This window comes from Asparagus officinalis, chromosome 10, assembly GCF_001876935.1.
Source record: "Asparagus officinalis chromosome 10, Aspof.V1, whole genome shotgun sequence".
Lineage (NCBI taxonomy): Eukaryota > Viridiplantae > Streptophyta > Magnoliopsida > Asparagales > Asparagaceae > Asparagus > Asparagus officinalis.
Window position 1 is genome coordinate 27,313,125 of NC_033803.1, and position 16,614 is coordinate 27,329,738.

General features: G+C 41.4%; 1 protein-coding gene across 1 annotated transcript; it reads left to right on the forward strand.

The window, feature by feature from the left end:
- Positions 1,385 to 7,148, forward strand: LOC109826328 (beta-fructofuranosidase, insoluble isoenzyme 1-like). Its single transcript, XM_020393349.1, has 7 exons — positions 1,385 to 1,637; positions 2,605 to 2,613; positions 3,694 to 4,550; positions 4,634 to 4,792; positions 5,798 to 6,036; positions 6,139 to 6,232; positions 6,751 to 7,148. Exons 1-7 carry the CDS (start codon positions 1,451 to 1,453, stop codon positions 6,934 to 6,936), a joined length of 1,731 nt encoding a protein of 576 aa, XP_020248938.1. The 5' UTR covers positions 1,385 to 1,450; the 3' UTR covers positions 6,937 to 7,148.

Consider the following 16,614-nt stretch of genomic DNA (forward strand, 5'->3'; position numbering starts at 1 on the left):
GAATAAAAATATTATATTCAATTTCTTCTCTCAAAGTATTTGTAGAGTAAGTGCATATTACTTATCCTTATTATTTCATTCGTATGTTATCTCATGCTCCTACGTTTCGTTTTTGTTATACTTGGTATGAACTAATTTTGTCCTCATTGTCTATGTAATAGGTCCATAAATACAAGGCAGAGTCAAATTATAATAGCTTAAAGAAACCATTTTCAGTAAAAGTAGAATCACAACAAGAAGAATTATTTTGTATTTTCTAATAAATAGTTATATTTATGATCAACTTTATCTTTTCTATGTTCTGTATTTTCTAATAAAAAAATTCTCACTGCATGGCGTGGGTATATCACTAGTTATTTCTATAAATAGATATGGAGTCAAAGCCTTTTTTAGATAACTATACAAATTGATTTTAATGTACTTTTGTAGCAGGAGCAGCTATCACTCCTCATTAGGCTGAGGAAATGCTCAAAATTTGTTGGTTTCAATCATTTCGTCAAAGCGAACTGAGTTGAACTAGATTCAATACTAAATTGAACCAAATCACATTGGTTGACTGCAGCTGGGTGTGGTTTTGTTTGGTTTTGGGCATATACAGATGTTAAGCTAGGAATTTTAGGTAAAATACAACACATTTAAATCCTTAACCAATCTCACATCCCGCATTGAAGAGCAAATTTATCAAATCACCTATGTCGCAAGCTAGAACCAAACCTTTATCAATTAGATATATAAAATATTAGTATAAAATTACTTTTTCACTGAGAAAAGTGTGCTAGCTCATACAATTACATTGAAATCGGTCAATTTGATTATTTCCGGTTTCTAATATTTCATGACCGAACCTAACCATAGAAATTTGATTGGTTTGAATATTATTCAGTTCGCGCCGATGTGGGTTCACTCCTAGCGCTCAGGTCATAAATATGTTTAGTCTTGAATCAAAACTCAGAAGCTCGTGCATATATGACACATGCTTGGTTCTGCAAAACTTAATCCATCGCTAATCCAAAGATAAAAATTTTTCAAGTTGGGGTTTACGTGTAATCAGGGCTGAAGTCATCATCTTTCTACTCGGATCTATTTGAATTTACCTTAATTATCTGATATTTATTCCAAAATCCTTTGTTACCTAAAAACAAAAATTAATATGTAAGTTCAAAAGTTAATATGTTACAAGCTAGGATAAAAAGAGATGCGGGAACGAATCAGCCGGAATGATTTCATCCAAAGCAAATCCTAATCCCCCGGATTGAGATAACTCCTTTCCAATATAAGCGGATCATCATATCATTCATAATCCATTATCCATCCTGAAATATACCAAGCCTTATAAATACCCCTGTATCCCATTTTATCATCTTAATTCTCTTCTCTAGATTTTCATAAGCTCTCTTTCTAGATTTTCTCAAGCTCTCCCTCTCTTTCTCGCCCCCACTTGCCCTCTCCAATGGCGAACTCATATAGAGTTATGTGGGTATTATTTTTGTTAGTGCAATTTTTGTGTAATAGGGCTGCTGATGGCTCTCATATTCTCGCTAATATAAAAGAACATTTGGAATCAGTCCCGGCCACCGTTATCGATAATAAATATAGGACTGGTTATCATTTCCAACCTCGGAATATGTGGATGAATGGTACGCAATAGTTCTTCTCTTCTCATTCATTAATGCAAGATTCCAATTTTCTTTAGATCTCTATATTTTCTTCATTTCCTTTTTATTTTTCTATCTATATATTTGTTTCTCCTTGAAAGTTTCCTAGTTGCTACAGATACATTGACAAAATGTAGTCACATGTATATTCTTATTTTAATTTTATACCAAGTCTTTAACCATAGTTATCATGTAGCGCGCAGTTAATTGGAATTTTTCCATGTTAGAATATCTCAACCGACCTTTTCTTTCTCTTTTTTAATGCAATAATATGGAGAGAAAAAAAATGATCTCTTCGTCAGCTATATGCTTTGGAGCATTAAGGATTTTTCTAATTCTTGAGAAAACACTTTTTGATTGTATCTTTCTATTATATTGAATTTGGAGCCTTTCTATTATCAAAGTGGAGTAAAGATTCCGTTTTTTAATCATAACCTTTTGTTATTAGTGGATTAATATTATTCATTTTGAGTGAGGAGTGAAAATAAATGCAGTCACAAAAGAAACTAGATATACGAACAACCATCTTAACATTAGAAAATTGTGATTAGAGAAGTGAACTATTCACTATTTTTGGCATCCAAATGCTATTTCCGAAAACACAACTAAGGAAAAAGAAAAGTTTAAAAGCATTTAATATCCATTTTATTTTATTAATAAAAAGAAAATTTTTTTCGTGCATTTCTGAATAGTATTTGAGCTTTCACAAGAAAAGAATTGAAAACTCTCCTGCAATAATCAAATTGTCGACCATTATCCTTTACTTTTTGTTTCTTTCTTTTTGGAGAAAAGGCACACTAATTAAGTTTAACCAAGGTGTAAGACTTCATCATGAGCTTTTGATTTGTCTATATAAATTTTAATATGCTAAAATTTGAAATAAATTGTATTCTTTTTTCTTGCATGTGGGCTTAATTTTGCGGGATCCTTGCACTGAATACACAATCAGATCCAAATGGTACGCTCTTCTTACGTTCATTTCTCTCCCTTCGTTATTACTAATAATGACTATCTGATCTTTCAATTGTATTGCCCTAGAAAAAATTATTTTATTATAATAATAGTATACACATCTCCTCGTTTCATATTTTTGTCTTTGGTACAATTTAAAAAGGGAGTGGTAATTAAAGAGGAGATTATCTCCTTTACTTTTCTTTTCATTTTCAATATTTTGTCAAGTCATCTTTTTTAATACTTGAGTGAATGTGTGGAGGAGACTTATCTTTTCCGCCAATACTTATCAAATGTAGTTATTCCAGTATTATCGAGTTAAACAAGGCTTGGGTTGGCAGAGGGGGAAATAAAGTACAGAAAAGGATAAAAATCTAAAGTGCCTTTGGTGGAGGGCTTTTAGAAAGGGAAGGTGGAGTAAATGAAAATGAGGTAGAGCACGTGATAACTCAAAATGAACTAAAAATGAGGAGAAAGAATAACACCTCCAAATTTGATGGATTCAAGAGATAAAAAAAAAATTTATGTGTTTTCTCTCGCCTCCCTTCCTACCAAACAATAAGAACAAGATGTATGTACTTTCTTACACCTCAGTGCACCTCCCTTTACCTTACCTTCCTTCTTTAAATAAATTAATGTGTTTCTATAATGATTCCGCATTTGCGTTGACAGTATTATATCACTATGTAAGCATTTGTAAAATTGACAAATGTAGTTTCATGACTTTACCTTTTTCTTGTAGAAAAATGAGATCTTCATCATTAGTGTGTAATCATAAAAAAAATCATTAAAATTTTGTTACAAATGATTATCATCCGATTACAACCTTTTTTCTTTATTATCTATGGTTACTAACTTTTCCAACCTTTGATTGTCTTCATCATTTATTTCGACAGTCGGCAAAGTTGATTAACTATTTTTGATGTTCATAGAAACTTCTCTGATTACAAATAAACTAATAAATTTTTTTATCAATTAATGTAACTGAATGTAGCCAATCTTAAATTTTAGGTATAGACATCTTTATCACTGTAACTTCGTTTCTTAACCTAAAACATGCAAAGTTTTTTTCCTCAAATTGTACCAGGGCCAATGTACTACAAAGGTTTCTACCATTTATTCTACCAATACAATCCTAATCACGCATTTTGGGAAGCCCCTATTTGGGCTCACTCAGTCTCAAAGGACATGATCAATTGGGAGGCACTCGAACCCGCGATCTCCATGTCCAAACCCTTCGACCTTTCAGGTTGTTGGTCTGGGTCCACTACCATCCTACCCGGTAACAGACCTGTTATCCTTTACACTGGCATTGACACGCGTGGCTACCAAGTACAGAATGTTGCGTACCCCAAAAACCTATCTGACCCGTATCTTCGCGAATGGGTCAAGCCTGATTACAATCCGTTAATTACCCCCCCTGAAGATATCAATGTTACTAAGTTTCGTGATCCGACGACAGCCTGGCTGGGCCCTGATCGCCGTTGGAGGTTAGTCATCGGGGGGTTAAGGAAACATCGAGGGATGGCAGTGCTGTATAAAAGCAAAGATTTCATCCGTTGGATTCGGGCAAAACACCCACTACACTCAGCCCCAGATACGGGTATGTGGGAGTGCCCGGATTTTTATCCGGTGTCCACGGAGGGTAAATTGGGCGTAGACACTTCAGATTACCGTAACGGGTTGAAGCATGTACTGAAAATTAGCTTGGATAGAGACAGATGGGATTATTATACTATTGGTTCGTACAACTACACTGCAGAAAAATTTGTCCCAGATGGTATGATGGTGGATAACCGTACAGGATTAAGATATGATTATGGTAACTACTACGCTTCAAAGACATTTTTTGATGTGGCTACTAAAAGGAGGATCTTGATGGGGTGGTCTAATGAGTCAGATAGCAAAATTGATGATATCGTTAAGGGTTGGGCTGGTATTCTGGTTAGTTCAATTTACTAGTTCAATTTGAGCAAGTTCTGCTATAATTATGTTAGTTAACCTTTTTTTGAACTTTTTGGCTGTAGACAGTTCCGAGAGCTATTTGGCTTGATGCAAATGGTCGGCAACTAGTTCAGTGGCCCATTAAAGAGCTTGAGAAACTTAGAGGGGCACTTTTTTCAGTACAGAATAAGAAACTGCAGAGTGGCGGACTTGTTGAAATCTCAGGAATATCAGCTGCACAGGTAATTGCTCATTCTTGTTTTCATGAGCTTTGTTTTTCTTAAAAGGTCTTGTATAGAAACATCATTGACTATTTATATTTATACAAGTCGTAAAAGGTAAAATGGAAAAAATACCAAATTGGTATATTTTGTTTGTCCTTAGTGACAATTTGGTATATATATTTTTTCGGCGACATATTAGTATATTATTTTTTCTCCGGCGATATATTGGTATATTATTTGTTCTCCGGTGACAAATGAGCCTCAAGCTTGGCCGGACTCAAATTTCTGGCAAAATTTTTTACGTGACGCCTCACATGATACGAACGTGGCTGCCAACGTGGCTCCCAGTGACAAATAATTACAACTAATCACATCCAAAACCATCCTCTTCTCTCTATAAAAAATATAAAAATCAAGGTATTAAAGCTCACCACATTGAGCGCTGAGGGAGGATTTGAAGAGGTTGAAGGTCTGGGAGGCGTTGGAGAGGCAAGAGGAGCGGAGGAGGGAGGAGAGGGAGAGGTGGAGGAGGAGGAAGGAGATTTAGGGGTTAGAGTTTGGGATTGGAGCTGATTTATGACGCTAGAAGCCACGCTTGTACCACATGAGAAATTTCGCTGAAAATTTGGGTCCGACGAAATTTGAGGCCCATTAAATATATTATTTTTGTATTTTTGCCAAGATAAAATTATTCTGTTATTTTTTCACTAAATACTAGTTGGGAACAAAGAGAAGAACAACTTTTACAACCGTATACTCCTCTCAACGAAATTTTTTTTATTTAAGGAAATATAGTTTAACTCTCTAGTGGATATAGACTATTGAATAGTTTCTCAGAAGGAAAACTATAATGATGCAAAAGGCATAAGAAATGATTAAATGAGCAATAAAACATTAAAAAGGAAATAATTTCTTATTAAAATCAACTAGAACAAGAAAAAAGTAGTTAGTTTTTAATACGAAAAGATTTATATAGACTAATTAGTTGTTGCTACTAACTTTTCTTTAAATTTCCACTAACAGGCAGATATAGAGGTGGATTTTGAGTTATCAAACCTAGCAAAGGCTGAGACATTTGATCCACTTTGGACTGATCCTCAAAAACTATGTGAAGAAAATGATTCAGATGTAAAGGGTGGGGTTGGACCCTTTGGACTTCTAACCCTAGCTTCAGACAAGAGAGAGGAGCAAACTGCTGTGTTCTTTAGAATTTTTAAAGCTACTCACAAGTATGTGGTTCTAATGTGTCATGATCCATCAAGGTCTGTTATCTAATCTTTCATTTTAATAATATTCTTATTCAATCTAATCTAAGTGTAGATTTGGGGCTCCTGATGAATATATTTGTTGTGGATGGTGAGTAGGTCTTCATTGAGGCCAGGACTTTATAAACCAACCTATGGTGGTTTTGTTGATATTGAGATTCAGAAGAATGGCAAGATTTCCCTAAGAAGTTTGGTATGTTAATTATTTGACAAACCTATCTTTGATTTCCTTTTACACAACATATCTAAAAAATTATACGGTCTATGAAGGATTTGGACCCTCTCTACTACTTAATAGCAGTAGGGAGGTCACTGGTTTTTATTCATAACTATCTATGGTTTAATGAATGATTGTGACTCCATCTAAATTTTATCGTATACTATATATATCCTACTGTATTGCATTGCCTTCTTTTTGTTTTACTTAATAAGAATAACAATCACCATTAACCAATTACACACATATGTTTAGAGTTGTCCTTGTACTATAAAGTCTTTGTAAATCATGTGACACTTCAAAATGATAATTGATTTACCTTTTTGTAATCCTAGAAGTATTTGCAACTAAGGTTTTAGATACCCTTAAGTCGTATTATCCTACAATTATAGGAGGATACTAATATTACTAAATATATTTCTTGATAGCATGAAATAGTATTTTTTTTTTCAATTATGCTATAATGTTTTCTCCTGTTCTATGTTGTACTATAGATTGATCATTCTGTGGTGGAGAGCTTTGGAGGTGAAGGAAGAACTTGTATGACATCAAGAATTTATCCCACACTTGCAGTAGGAGACTCTTCTCACCTATTCGTCTTTAATAACGGAGCAGAAGATGTGAAAATCTTAAAGCTCGATGCATGGGAAATGAGGAAGCCTTTGATGAATGGAGAATAGATAGGCAACATTATAGAATGTAGATTTTTTTTCCATTTTCTTATTAATTAAATGCCACTGCATTCTCATAGTGTTTTTCTGCTATTTAGATTTTAATTTCTTTTATTAAGAATTATATTCTCAAGTTGTATTGATTAAGATCAAACTAGTAAAAGTTTGAAAAGTACTAGGAGCTGTATTGGGAGGGAAATGAGGACTATATGTTTTGGCTATCTATTTGGATTTGTAATCTTTCTTCATGCATTCTCTTTATTCGAAGGCATCTTTACTAGACCATTTTTTGGGGTTCTTTTCGACATCAGCCCCTTAAATTTCATATTTTGAACAAGACCCTCAAAATCATTGAAATTGCTAGTAGGTCCCTAAAATCTTAAGCTATTTTAATATTAGTCCTCAGATTATTAAAATTGAAACTACATCCCAATTCTTAATCTATTTTCAAATTAGTCCCTCAAATAAAGAGCATAAATAGCGATAGGACACATTAACAAGTAGAATATATTAATTCACTAGTACAAAAATGAACAAACTAGACGAAGCAAACTAGATGGAATTATTTTTCGTCTAGTTTGCTCCGTTTAGTTTGAGGCAATCTAAACGAAAATTTTCGTCTAGATTGCCATAGACGGAAATCTGGTCTTTTATTTTTTTAAAAAATTTTGGCAAGCATCTTAGATGGAAATTCCCTATTCCGTTTAGGATGCAACCTAGACGGATAACATCCTAAATGGAATTTCCGTCTAGGTTGCTTAGGCAAAAAATAAATTAAAATAAATAAATAAATAAATAAAATAAAATAAAATAAAATAAAAACAAACCCTAATCCTTACCCAATCCACACCCCGCTACCCCAACTCTCCCTCTCACTCTCTGTCGCTCCAACCCACGCCCCTGTTTGCGTCGAAAGTTAATGTATTCATTGCGGTATTCATTACAACTTCGATCGTTACAATGAAAACAAAAAAAAATTGTCTTTTTATAAGACTTTTACACAATGAAAACAAAAGTTTACAACTCTCGTCAAAACAAACGCAGAGATCGTTTATCGGTCTTCTGCTTGCGTGGGATCTTTGCCTGTGCCGGGGTTTATCCGTGGACCGCCTTAGATCTGGATCCGGTTGATGGAAAATTCGGCAGAGCTTCGCCTTCGCCGAGGAAGTATTTGATTTGAAGCGCTGAAATCGACCAATCAAAATCAGGGCTCTTCTCGAGATTAAGACCAAGCCTAATCTCAAGGGACGGACGGGAACGGGCGTCGGATCTCTCGAACTCTCCTTCTTTATGCCGAAGAACTCGCCAAGATCTGTCAACCCCCGCAGAAATTCGTGCTCCTTTGACTCCACAATCCGGCAGCACCTCCTCGTCTTGATAATCAATCGCCCCAGAAAATGGAGGCCTTTGGTTCATATTTATAGGCCTCAAAATGCGGTTATTTGGATAAGAACAAGGGATTTGGCTCTATCTTCAGTCAACAGCAGCCTAACAACGTTTAGGGATGATCTCAAGTCAGTTGGGAACCTCTGGAACCAACAATCTCGATTGAAAAAATCATCAAAAACGCGAACCGATCGAAACAGCTGCGGCGCAGGCACAAGTCTGAGACCCGCGCTTGCGCGCGGTCGGATGGAACCGACCCGCGGTCCGGTTGGGTCGGATGATTCCGCACCCGCCGCCGCCACTGCGCGTCGGATTGATTCCGACCCGCGCCGGCGCGGGGTCGGTTTGATTCCGACCCGCGCAAGCGCGGGTCGGATCATTCCGACCCGCACGGGCGCGGGTCGGTTTGGTCCGTCCTGCGCGGATTTTTTAGTTTCGCTGATTTCTTGTTTTTTACGACTTTTCCGATCTTCCGGGACTTGTAGTTTCTCCCGTTTTACTCATCCGTCGTGTTGACTTGTATGCTCTACGCGAGTTGATTAATGTACGTTGATTGACGCCATCGTGAACTGATTGACGCGCGCACTGATTGATATGCATGAGCTGAATGATGCGTGCGTGTTAACTGACTGTTGGGCGCGTTTGTACGCTTTGAGTTGATTAACGCGTGCGGTCCACTTGGCGTTTGCCCTTGTGGTGGTTCGTTGTCGTGTCATCAACAATTTGCCGATTCGCTTCATGCGCTTGTCGACATCGGATGATCCTCTTTACTTCGGATAATAATGTTCATCGCCTTCTCTTTGTCTCAAGCTGTGTACGGATACCTATAGGCATTTTTAGACGCCTACAGATACCCCCTCCAAAGTATTCCAGACTCATTCTTTTATTAAGGAGTCTGGAATGCTTTGGATAAGATAGGCCATCTCCTCAATTTCGTAGAGCGACCTTTAACTACCTTAATTCTTAACTTCTTCAGCCTTCAATCTATTCATTGTTCCGTCGAATAGATGAAGTTCTTCCGGCGCTGCGTTTATCGTCTGACCGTTGTCGAAATCTTGAACTGAGATTGGTGTGTAAGTTTCTGAACTTAGCTCGCGCCATTGAGTTGACTTTAAACTAATCCTCTCCGTCGGGAATTCATATCTGATTGTAACTGAAATTCTTGGAGTCATCTTTTGCCTTATTTTGGCGAAATTGCTGATGCGTTGACCGGCATCGATCTTTACTGTAACGCGTTGACCGGCGTTAACACAGTTTATACTCGTACGTTTGCTGGAGTCTACACAGTTTAAGCTCTTAAGGCATTGGAGCGTGACGGTCCCGAATGTTGGGCTGCAGGACCAACTATTAAAGCTGATTCATCTGCACGTGTGGATCTTATCCTGAAGTTTGTTGGATGTTCAAGTCATGAGACCAACTAATGAAGCTGATACGTCAATGACTCGCATTTATAGAATTTTTGGCAAATTCTCAGCCATCAACGGGTTTGATAAGCCTTTACCGACTACCGTTTGAGTCGGGCTAGCATGCGGATTATTTAAGTCCGTTCCGCACGTGACGTTGTGCTAAGAGAGTTAACGCTCTTAGTGCTACGATATTGAATACATAGACTTCGTCTTTCTCCTGTGAAAAGACTAAATAGCGACGTGTATCAGACGTAGACTTTAAGGTTTTTGGCATTTATAGAATTTTTTGGCAAATTCTCAGCCATCAACGGGTTTGATAAGCCTTTACCGACAACCGTTTGAGTCGGGCTAGCATACGGATTGTTTAAGTCCGTTCCGCATGTGACGTTGTGCTAAAGGAATGAACTCCCTTAGACTTGATGCTACGATATTGAATACGTAGACTTCGCCATTGTTACGGGAATAGGCTACCCGGCAACGTGTATTAGACGCTGACCTATCCCTACTTAGGCTTCGGGATAAAAGTCCCCAGATTGGAATTCTGGTGTCTTCTTCAATCGGTGAAAGACTAAACCGGCAACGCGAGTTAGGCGTTGACTTATCCCTAATTAGGGTTCGGAATAAAATTCCCCATGCGTGTGAGTCGCGGATTTTGGCGTTATTAATAACGGCCTGCCACAATGTCGAATATGTGGGCTTTTGTCCTTTTCACGGCAAAAGACTAACCGGCAACGCGTGTTAGACGTTGACTTATCCCTGCTTAGGATTCGGGATAAAATTCCCCATGCATAAAAGGCATGGATTTTTGTTGCTACGATACTGAATACGTAGACTCGGTCGTTTTTACAGAAACAAACCACCCAGCAACGCGGGTTAAGCGCTGACTTATCCCTACTTAGGCTTCGGGATAAAATGCCCCAGACTGGATTCTGGTGTCTTTTTCAATCGGTGAAAGACTAAACCGGCAACGCGAGTTAGGCGTTGACTTATCCCTACTTAGGCTTCGGGATAAAATTCCCCATGCATAAAAGGCATGGATTTTTATTGCTACGATGCTGAATACGTAGACTCGGTCGTTTTTTACGGGAACGAACCACCCAGCAACGCGGGTTAAGCGTTGACTTATCCCTACTTAGGCTTCGGGATAAAATGCCCCAGACCGGATTCTGGTGTCTTTTACAATCGGTAAAAGACTAAACCGACAACGCGTGTTAGGCGTAGGCTTATCTCTATTTAGGAGTTGAGATAAAATTCCCCGTGCACAAAGTACACGGATTGGAAGTTGGGAATTATGTCTTTTTTCAGGGTAAAGACAGACTGGAAAATGGAAGAGGAAGAATTTTATATTCTATCTCCCGGCACTGAAGAGGAAGAATTTTATATTCTATCTCCAGTTGGAAAGGAAACTCAAGGTGGGATCTCCACCATCAGAATCCGAAATGATGAAACTAAGAGTGGGATCTCCACTCCGAGAATCGGAAAGATTCAAACGACCCTAACTTTTATAGGATTGGTCATTCGATCCAAAAAGAGTCCCTCATTTATTGAGGAGAAAGCCTAATTTCGACCCTAACTTTTATAGGTTTGGTGGAAAAAGGAAAAGATGGAAGTCTTTCGTTTATCGAAAATGATAACTCAATCTTAGTCCTAACTATCTGCAGGTTTGACTAAGTAAAGTTGGAGACAATCCTAACTTTTATAGGTTTGATTGCTCAATTGAGAGTGGACCTCTCGTTCATGAAAGGAATCGAGAGGAGAATCTGGTTGTGGCCCTAACTTTTATAGTTTTGACCAAGGAAACAGTGAAAGTGGGAGGTTTGAGATGATCTTACCTTTTACAGGCTTGATCGTTCAATTTGAAAGTGGACCTCTCGTTCATGGAAGGAATCGAGAGGGGACTTTGGTTGTGGTCCTAACTATAGGAAGGTTTGACCAGGTAGACAGTGAGAGTGGGAGTACAAATCATAGTGGGGGTTTAGTGTTTATCACCTTGTTCGTAATTATCGGGTTATCCCTAAGAAAATTACATATAGCGTTCTTCTGGGAACTTCCCATTACATGAATCATCCACCCCCAGCTTCTTTCTTGGAACTGGGTTTGACTTTGTACTCCGTTACATGACCGGGTTATCCTTAAGAATATTAGCGTAACATTCTCCAGGAACTTCCCATCAACGGTAGGAAACAGTTTAGACTCATATACCTATTGGAGTATCAGGGAGCAGTTTAACCTCTTACACCGGTCGGAGGATTAAGAAGCAGTTTATACTCTTATACTTGTCGGAGTGTCCATTCGGCTCAATTGAGCGATATAACGCCGGCTTCAACCAAGGTTTGGATGCTATTCTTAAGAGCGAAGCAAGCCTTGGTAGGATGAAGGATAGCGAAGCAAGCATTGGTGGGATGAAGGATCCTTCTGTGGTATGCACAATACTTTGGATCCAAAATGTTATCAGCTTCCTCCTGATTTGTGATGGGTGGAAGCTTAATCTTGTTGTTTTCAAGGAGAGATTCGAAGATGGCTGGAACGTCCTCGTCCTTGAAAGAATACTCTTTTTGGAGTCTCAGGTCCGAAGTCTTTTGCTGCCTTCGGGATTGCTGTTGTGACGTTTGATTTGTACTAACAGCAGCTGCAGGTGCCTTGCCCTTACCACGGGAGGCAAAGTTTGAGTTCGGAGGATTGGCTGTCGGTTGGCTCCTCTCGGCCTTCTTCCTTCGGAGGAAGCGTTCAGCTCGCTCTCCGCGCATCTTCAACTCTTTCCAAGTGTTGGACGGTGCGACTCCCATAACTTCTAATATCTCAATAGATAGGTTGCGATGTCTGGTTAATGTCTACAACCGCTGCATGTGCCTTTCCTTTACCACGGGAGGCGAAGTTTGAGTTCGGAAGATTCGCCGTCGGTTGGCTCCTATCGGCTTTCTTCCTTCGGAGGAAGCGTTCGGCTCGCTCTCCGCGCGTCTTCAATTCTTTCCAAGTGTTGGACGGTGCGACTCCCATAATTTCTAATATCTCAATAGATAGGTTGTTATGACATGTCTGGAGGATGAAGTCCTCCGTGATCGGATCTCGGCAGTTCATTGCTTTATTCCGAAAGCGCTTGACGAAGTCGTCGACTGTCTCGTCATCTTCTTGTTTCTCATCGAAAAGTGTCCTGATGGATACCTCGTCGTCGTCATCAAAGAAGTTACCAAGGAATGAGTTCTCCATATCGTCCCAGTTGTTAATACTTCCGGGCTTGAGACGGCGGTACCAATCGAAGGCCGGCCCGCGAAGGGGGCCAACGAATGACCGAACCATCAAGGCTTCATTGCCGGAGATCATACCCAAGTGGGACTTGAAGTAGATCAGATGTTGAGTGGGTGAACCCTTCCCGTCAAACGGCGTGAAGTTAATCAAGTTGAACTTCGCCGGGTATGCTATTGTGTCCCACTCTCTTGGGTATGGACATGGAATGCCAGTCCTCTTTACCTCTCGATCAGACATTAGAGCGTTGATTTTACTCTCGAGATCTTTCATTTTCTCATCCTCGCTCGTATCGGGCTTTGGACGATTCTTAAGAGGAATAACGGGGCCACCCCCAGCGTTGTCGTCTTTAGTGGGGCCACCCCCAGCGTTTTGGTCAACGGGAGGGTCATCAGCATTGCGACGTTGGTCATCAGCATTGAGACGTGCATCCACATCTGAATCGCTGCCTGCTTGATCAGTACGGTTGCGATGGCTAGATTCACCGAACTGATTGGATAGAGCCCGAATTTGTTGGTCATGCTCTTCCCTTATCCGTAGCATAGCCATTTCCATTTCAATCTTGAATGCCTCTTTCTGTTTGGTTAGAGCATCCTCAAGAATTTTGGCGATTTGCTCGGTATTGATCATGAACACTTCACGGGATTGTCCCGGACTGGATACCGTATTATCAGAAGCGATTGCCGAGTTAGCGTCCGATGCTTCATCATCCGAGGATAACCCTCTCTGCATTCTTTGGTAGTCCCTGCGTCTAGTGGTCCCTGATCGCAACCGGGTTAGCCGATGAGATATAAGCGGGTCAGAGCTAGAAGGTCGAATCGACTTTCCCTTATCAGTCATATTTATTGTGACTTCCGGGAGTTCGTCACCTTGAACAACCGATCTCTTTTTACGGAGACGTTTTGGTTTGGACTTAGTCATTCCGTTGGAGATCCTCTCGGATACCGAGACCCTCTGCGGAGCGGTCTTGGGGCAACTACATGCTGATAATATTGTCCTGATTAGTTCGGCGCACGGGTAGTGAGATTTGGTTTCTCGGGCATATCTTTTCCGAGACTCGTTCATACCCCCAGCCCGATAGTACAACTCATCGATCAGATGACCGGAGCAACCTATCGTGTGTTGACATGAGTCCCCTGGTATAACGTTGTCATCGTCAGATGAATACGTTTCTTTCAGGGGATTTGCCGCTTTATTAGCATTCTTAAGAGTCACGTGTTTAGAACTACGCTTTTGGGAGCGCATGATCTCAACAGGCTCTTGGTTTTGGATACACACCCCCAGGCGGGCGGAAATTGGAGTTTTCCCTTTATGAGAAGGCTTGAAATTGTTGCGAGGGCGTGTGCGACCTCCAGCACGATGAGTCGCTCGGGGTTCAGCCACCGGACTCAAGCGTTCTTCGATCAGAACTTTGCCTCGATCCTCGTGCAAAGGACCCAGGCGATCACCTATCCTCACTTTGAATCGGGACAAATCCACGTTGTCACGGTGCCCCGTCGGAGGTACGGAACTCATAGGGATCGACGAAACAGGTGTAGAACATCATCTGCCTTGACTCTGGAGCGGGTCAGATTTAAGTGACCGACGGGTTGGAGGGTCGGATTCAAGTGACCCGCAAAGTGGATGGTCGGATTTGGGTGACCCGCAAAGTGGAGGGTCGGACCCAAGTGACCCACGATTTGGAGGGTCAGATTTGGACGACCTGCAGATTGGCGGGTCGGATTTTGGTGACCTGCAGATTGGAGGGTCGGACCCAAGTGACCCGCGATTTAGAGGGTCGGATTTGGGCGACCTGCAGATTGGCGGGTCGGATTTGGGTGACCTGCAGATTGGCGGGTCGGATTTTGGTGACCTGGTCGGATTTGAGTGACCCGCAGACCGGCGGGTCGGATTTGAGTGACCCGCATTTTTCGATCTTTTCGGCCGCCGTCTTGGACTTTGGCCTCCAAACTTTGTGCAGTTTTGGTGGCTTCTTTTCCACTTCTTCCCTCTGCAATCTTTTGACCTCTTGCGCAAGTAGTACGCGACGCTTTTTGATCCGCTCTTCAAGAGTTAAACGGGTCCTTTTGACTTGTACCCATTCACTTGTTGGTGATTTGAAGGAGAGGGCCTTTGTCCGCTGTTGGAGCGCTTGACATTGCCTAATTTTCAGATCCGTCTCGTAACGGATCCCGTCAATTGACTCCAAGGCTCTAGCGAGTTGGCGCGCACAACGTTGGCGCTGCCTTTGACGAGTTCTCTTTGATAAAATAGGCGCGCCTTCTGTACTCAACTCCTTGATTGAGGAGAAGTTCAGATCTGCAGATCCGGACTCATTGGAGACCGGAAGGGCGTTGTAAGGTTCAGCTAGCGCAACAACGGGGGCGTTGATCTTCCTTCGCTTGCGAGAGGCGGAGGATCTGGAGGAGGAAGACGACAGATGGTCGACCTCGTCCTCGACCACTTCTTCAACCGGGATGCAGATCCGAGGTTGCGACACGACAGCTCCGGAAGCGAAGCTGTTGGCTCCCACTGTGGTCGCCAGTTTGTTTGCGTCGAAAGTTAATGTATTCATTGTGGTATTCATTACAACTTCGGTCGTTACAATGAAAACAAAAAGATAATCTTTTTATAAGATCTTTACACAATGAAAACAAAAGTTACAACTCTCGTCAAAACAAACGCAGAGATCGTTTATCGGTCTTCTGCTTGCGTGGGATCTTTGCCTGTGCCGGGGATTTTGATATCCGTGGACCGCCACGGATCGAATCCGGTTGATGGAAAATTCGGCAGAGCTCCATCTTTGCCGAGGAAGTATTTGATTTGAAGTGCTGAGATCGACCAAGCGAAATCAGGGCTCTTCTCGAGATTAAGACCAAGCCTAATCTCAAGGGACGGACGAGAACGGGCGTCGGATCTCTCGAACTCTCCTTCTTTATGCCGAAGAACTCGCCAAGATCTGTCAACCCTCGCTGAAATTCGTGCTCCTTTGACTCCACAATCCGGCAGCACCTCCTCGTCTTGATAATCAATCGCCCCAGAAAATGGAGGCCTTTGGTTCATATTTATAGGCCTCAAAATGCGGTTATTTGGATAAGAACAAGGGATTTGGCTCTATCTTCAGTCAACAGCAGCCTAACAACGTTTAGGGATGATCTCAAGTCAGTTAAGAACCCCTAAAACCGATAAACCCTGCAAAAAACCAATTTAAAACTGTCAAAACGTGTTTTGGAACTTTAGACTGCGCAACAGGACAATCTGACCCGCGCTCGCGCGGGTCGGATCATTCCGTCCTGCGCTTAGCGCGGGTCAGGCTTGATTCCGGTACCCGCGCCGCGCGGGTCGGATATTCTGACCCGCCGCCGCGGGTCGGTGATTTCGACCCGCTGCCGGCGCGGGTCGGTTGATTCCGACCGCGCAAGCGCGGGTCGGATCATTCCGACGCGTCGGCGCGGGTCGATGCATTCCGACCCAGCGCTTGCGCGGGTCGGATTCATTCCGACCCGCACGGGCGCCGGGTCGGTTTGGTCCGTCCTCGCGCGGCGCGCTGAGTTCCGCTGAATTTCTTGCTGTTTTACGACTTTTACCGATCTTCCGAGACTTGTAGTTTCTCCCCGTCTTGCTTCATGTCCGTCGTGTGACTTTGTATGCTCCAAGACGCGAGTTGATATGT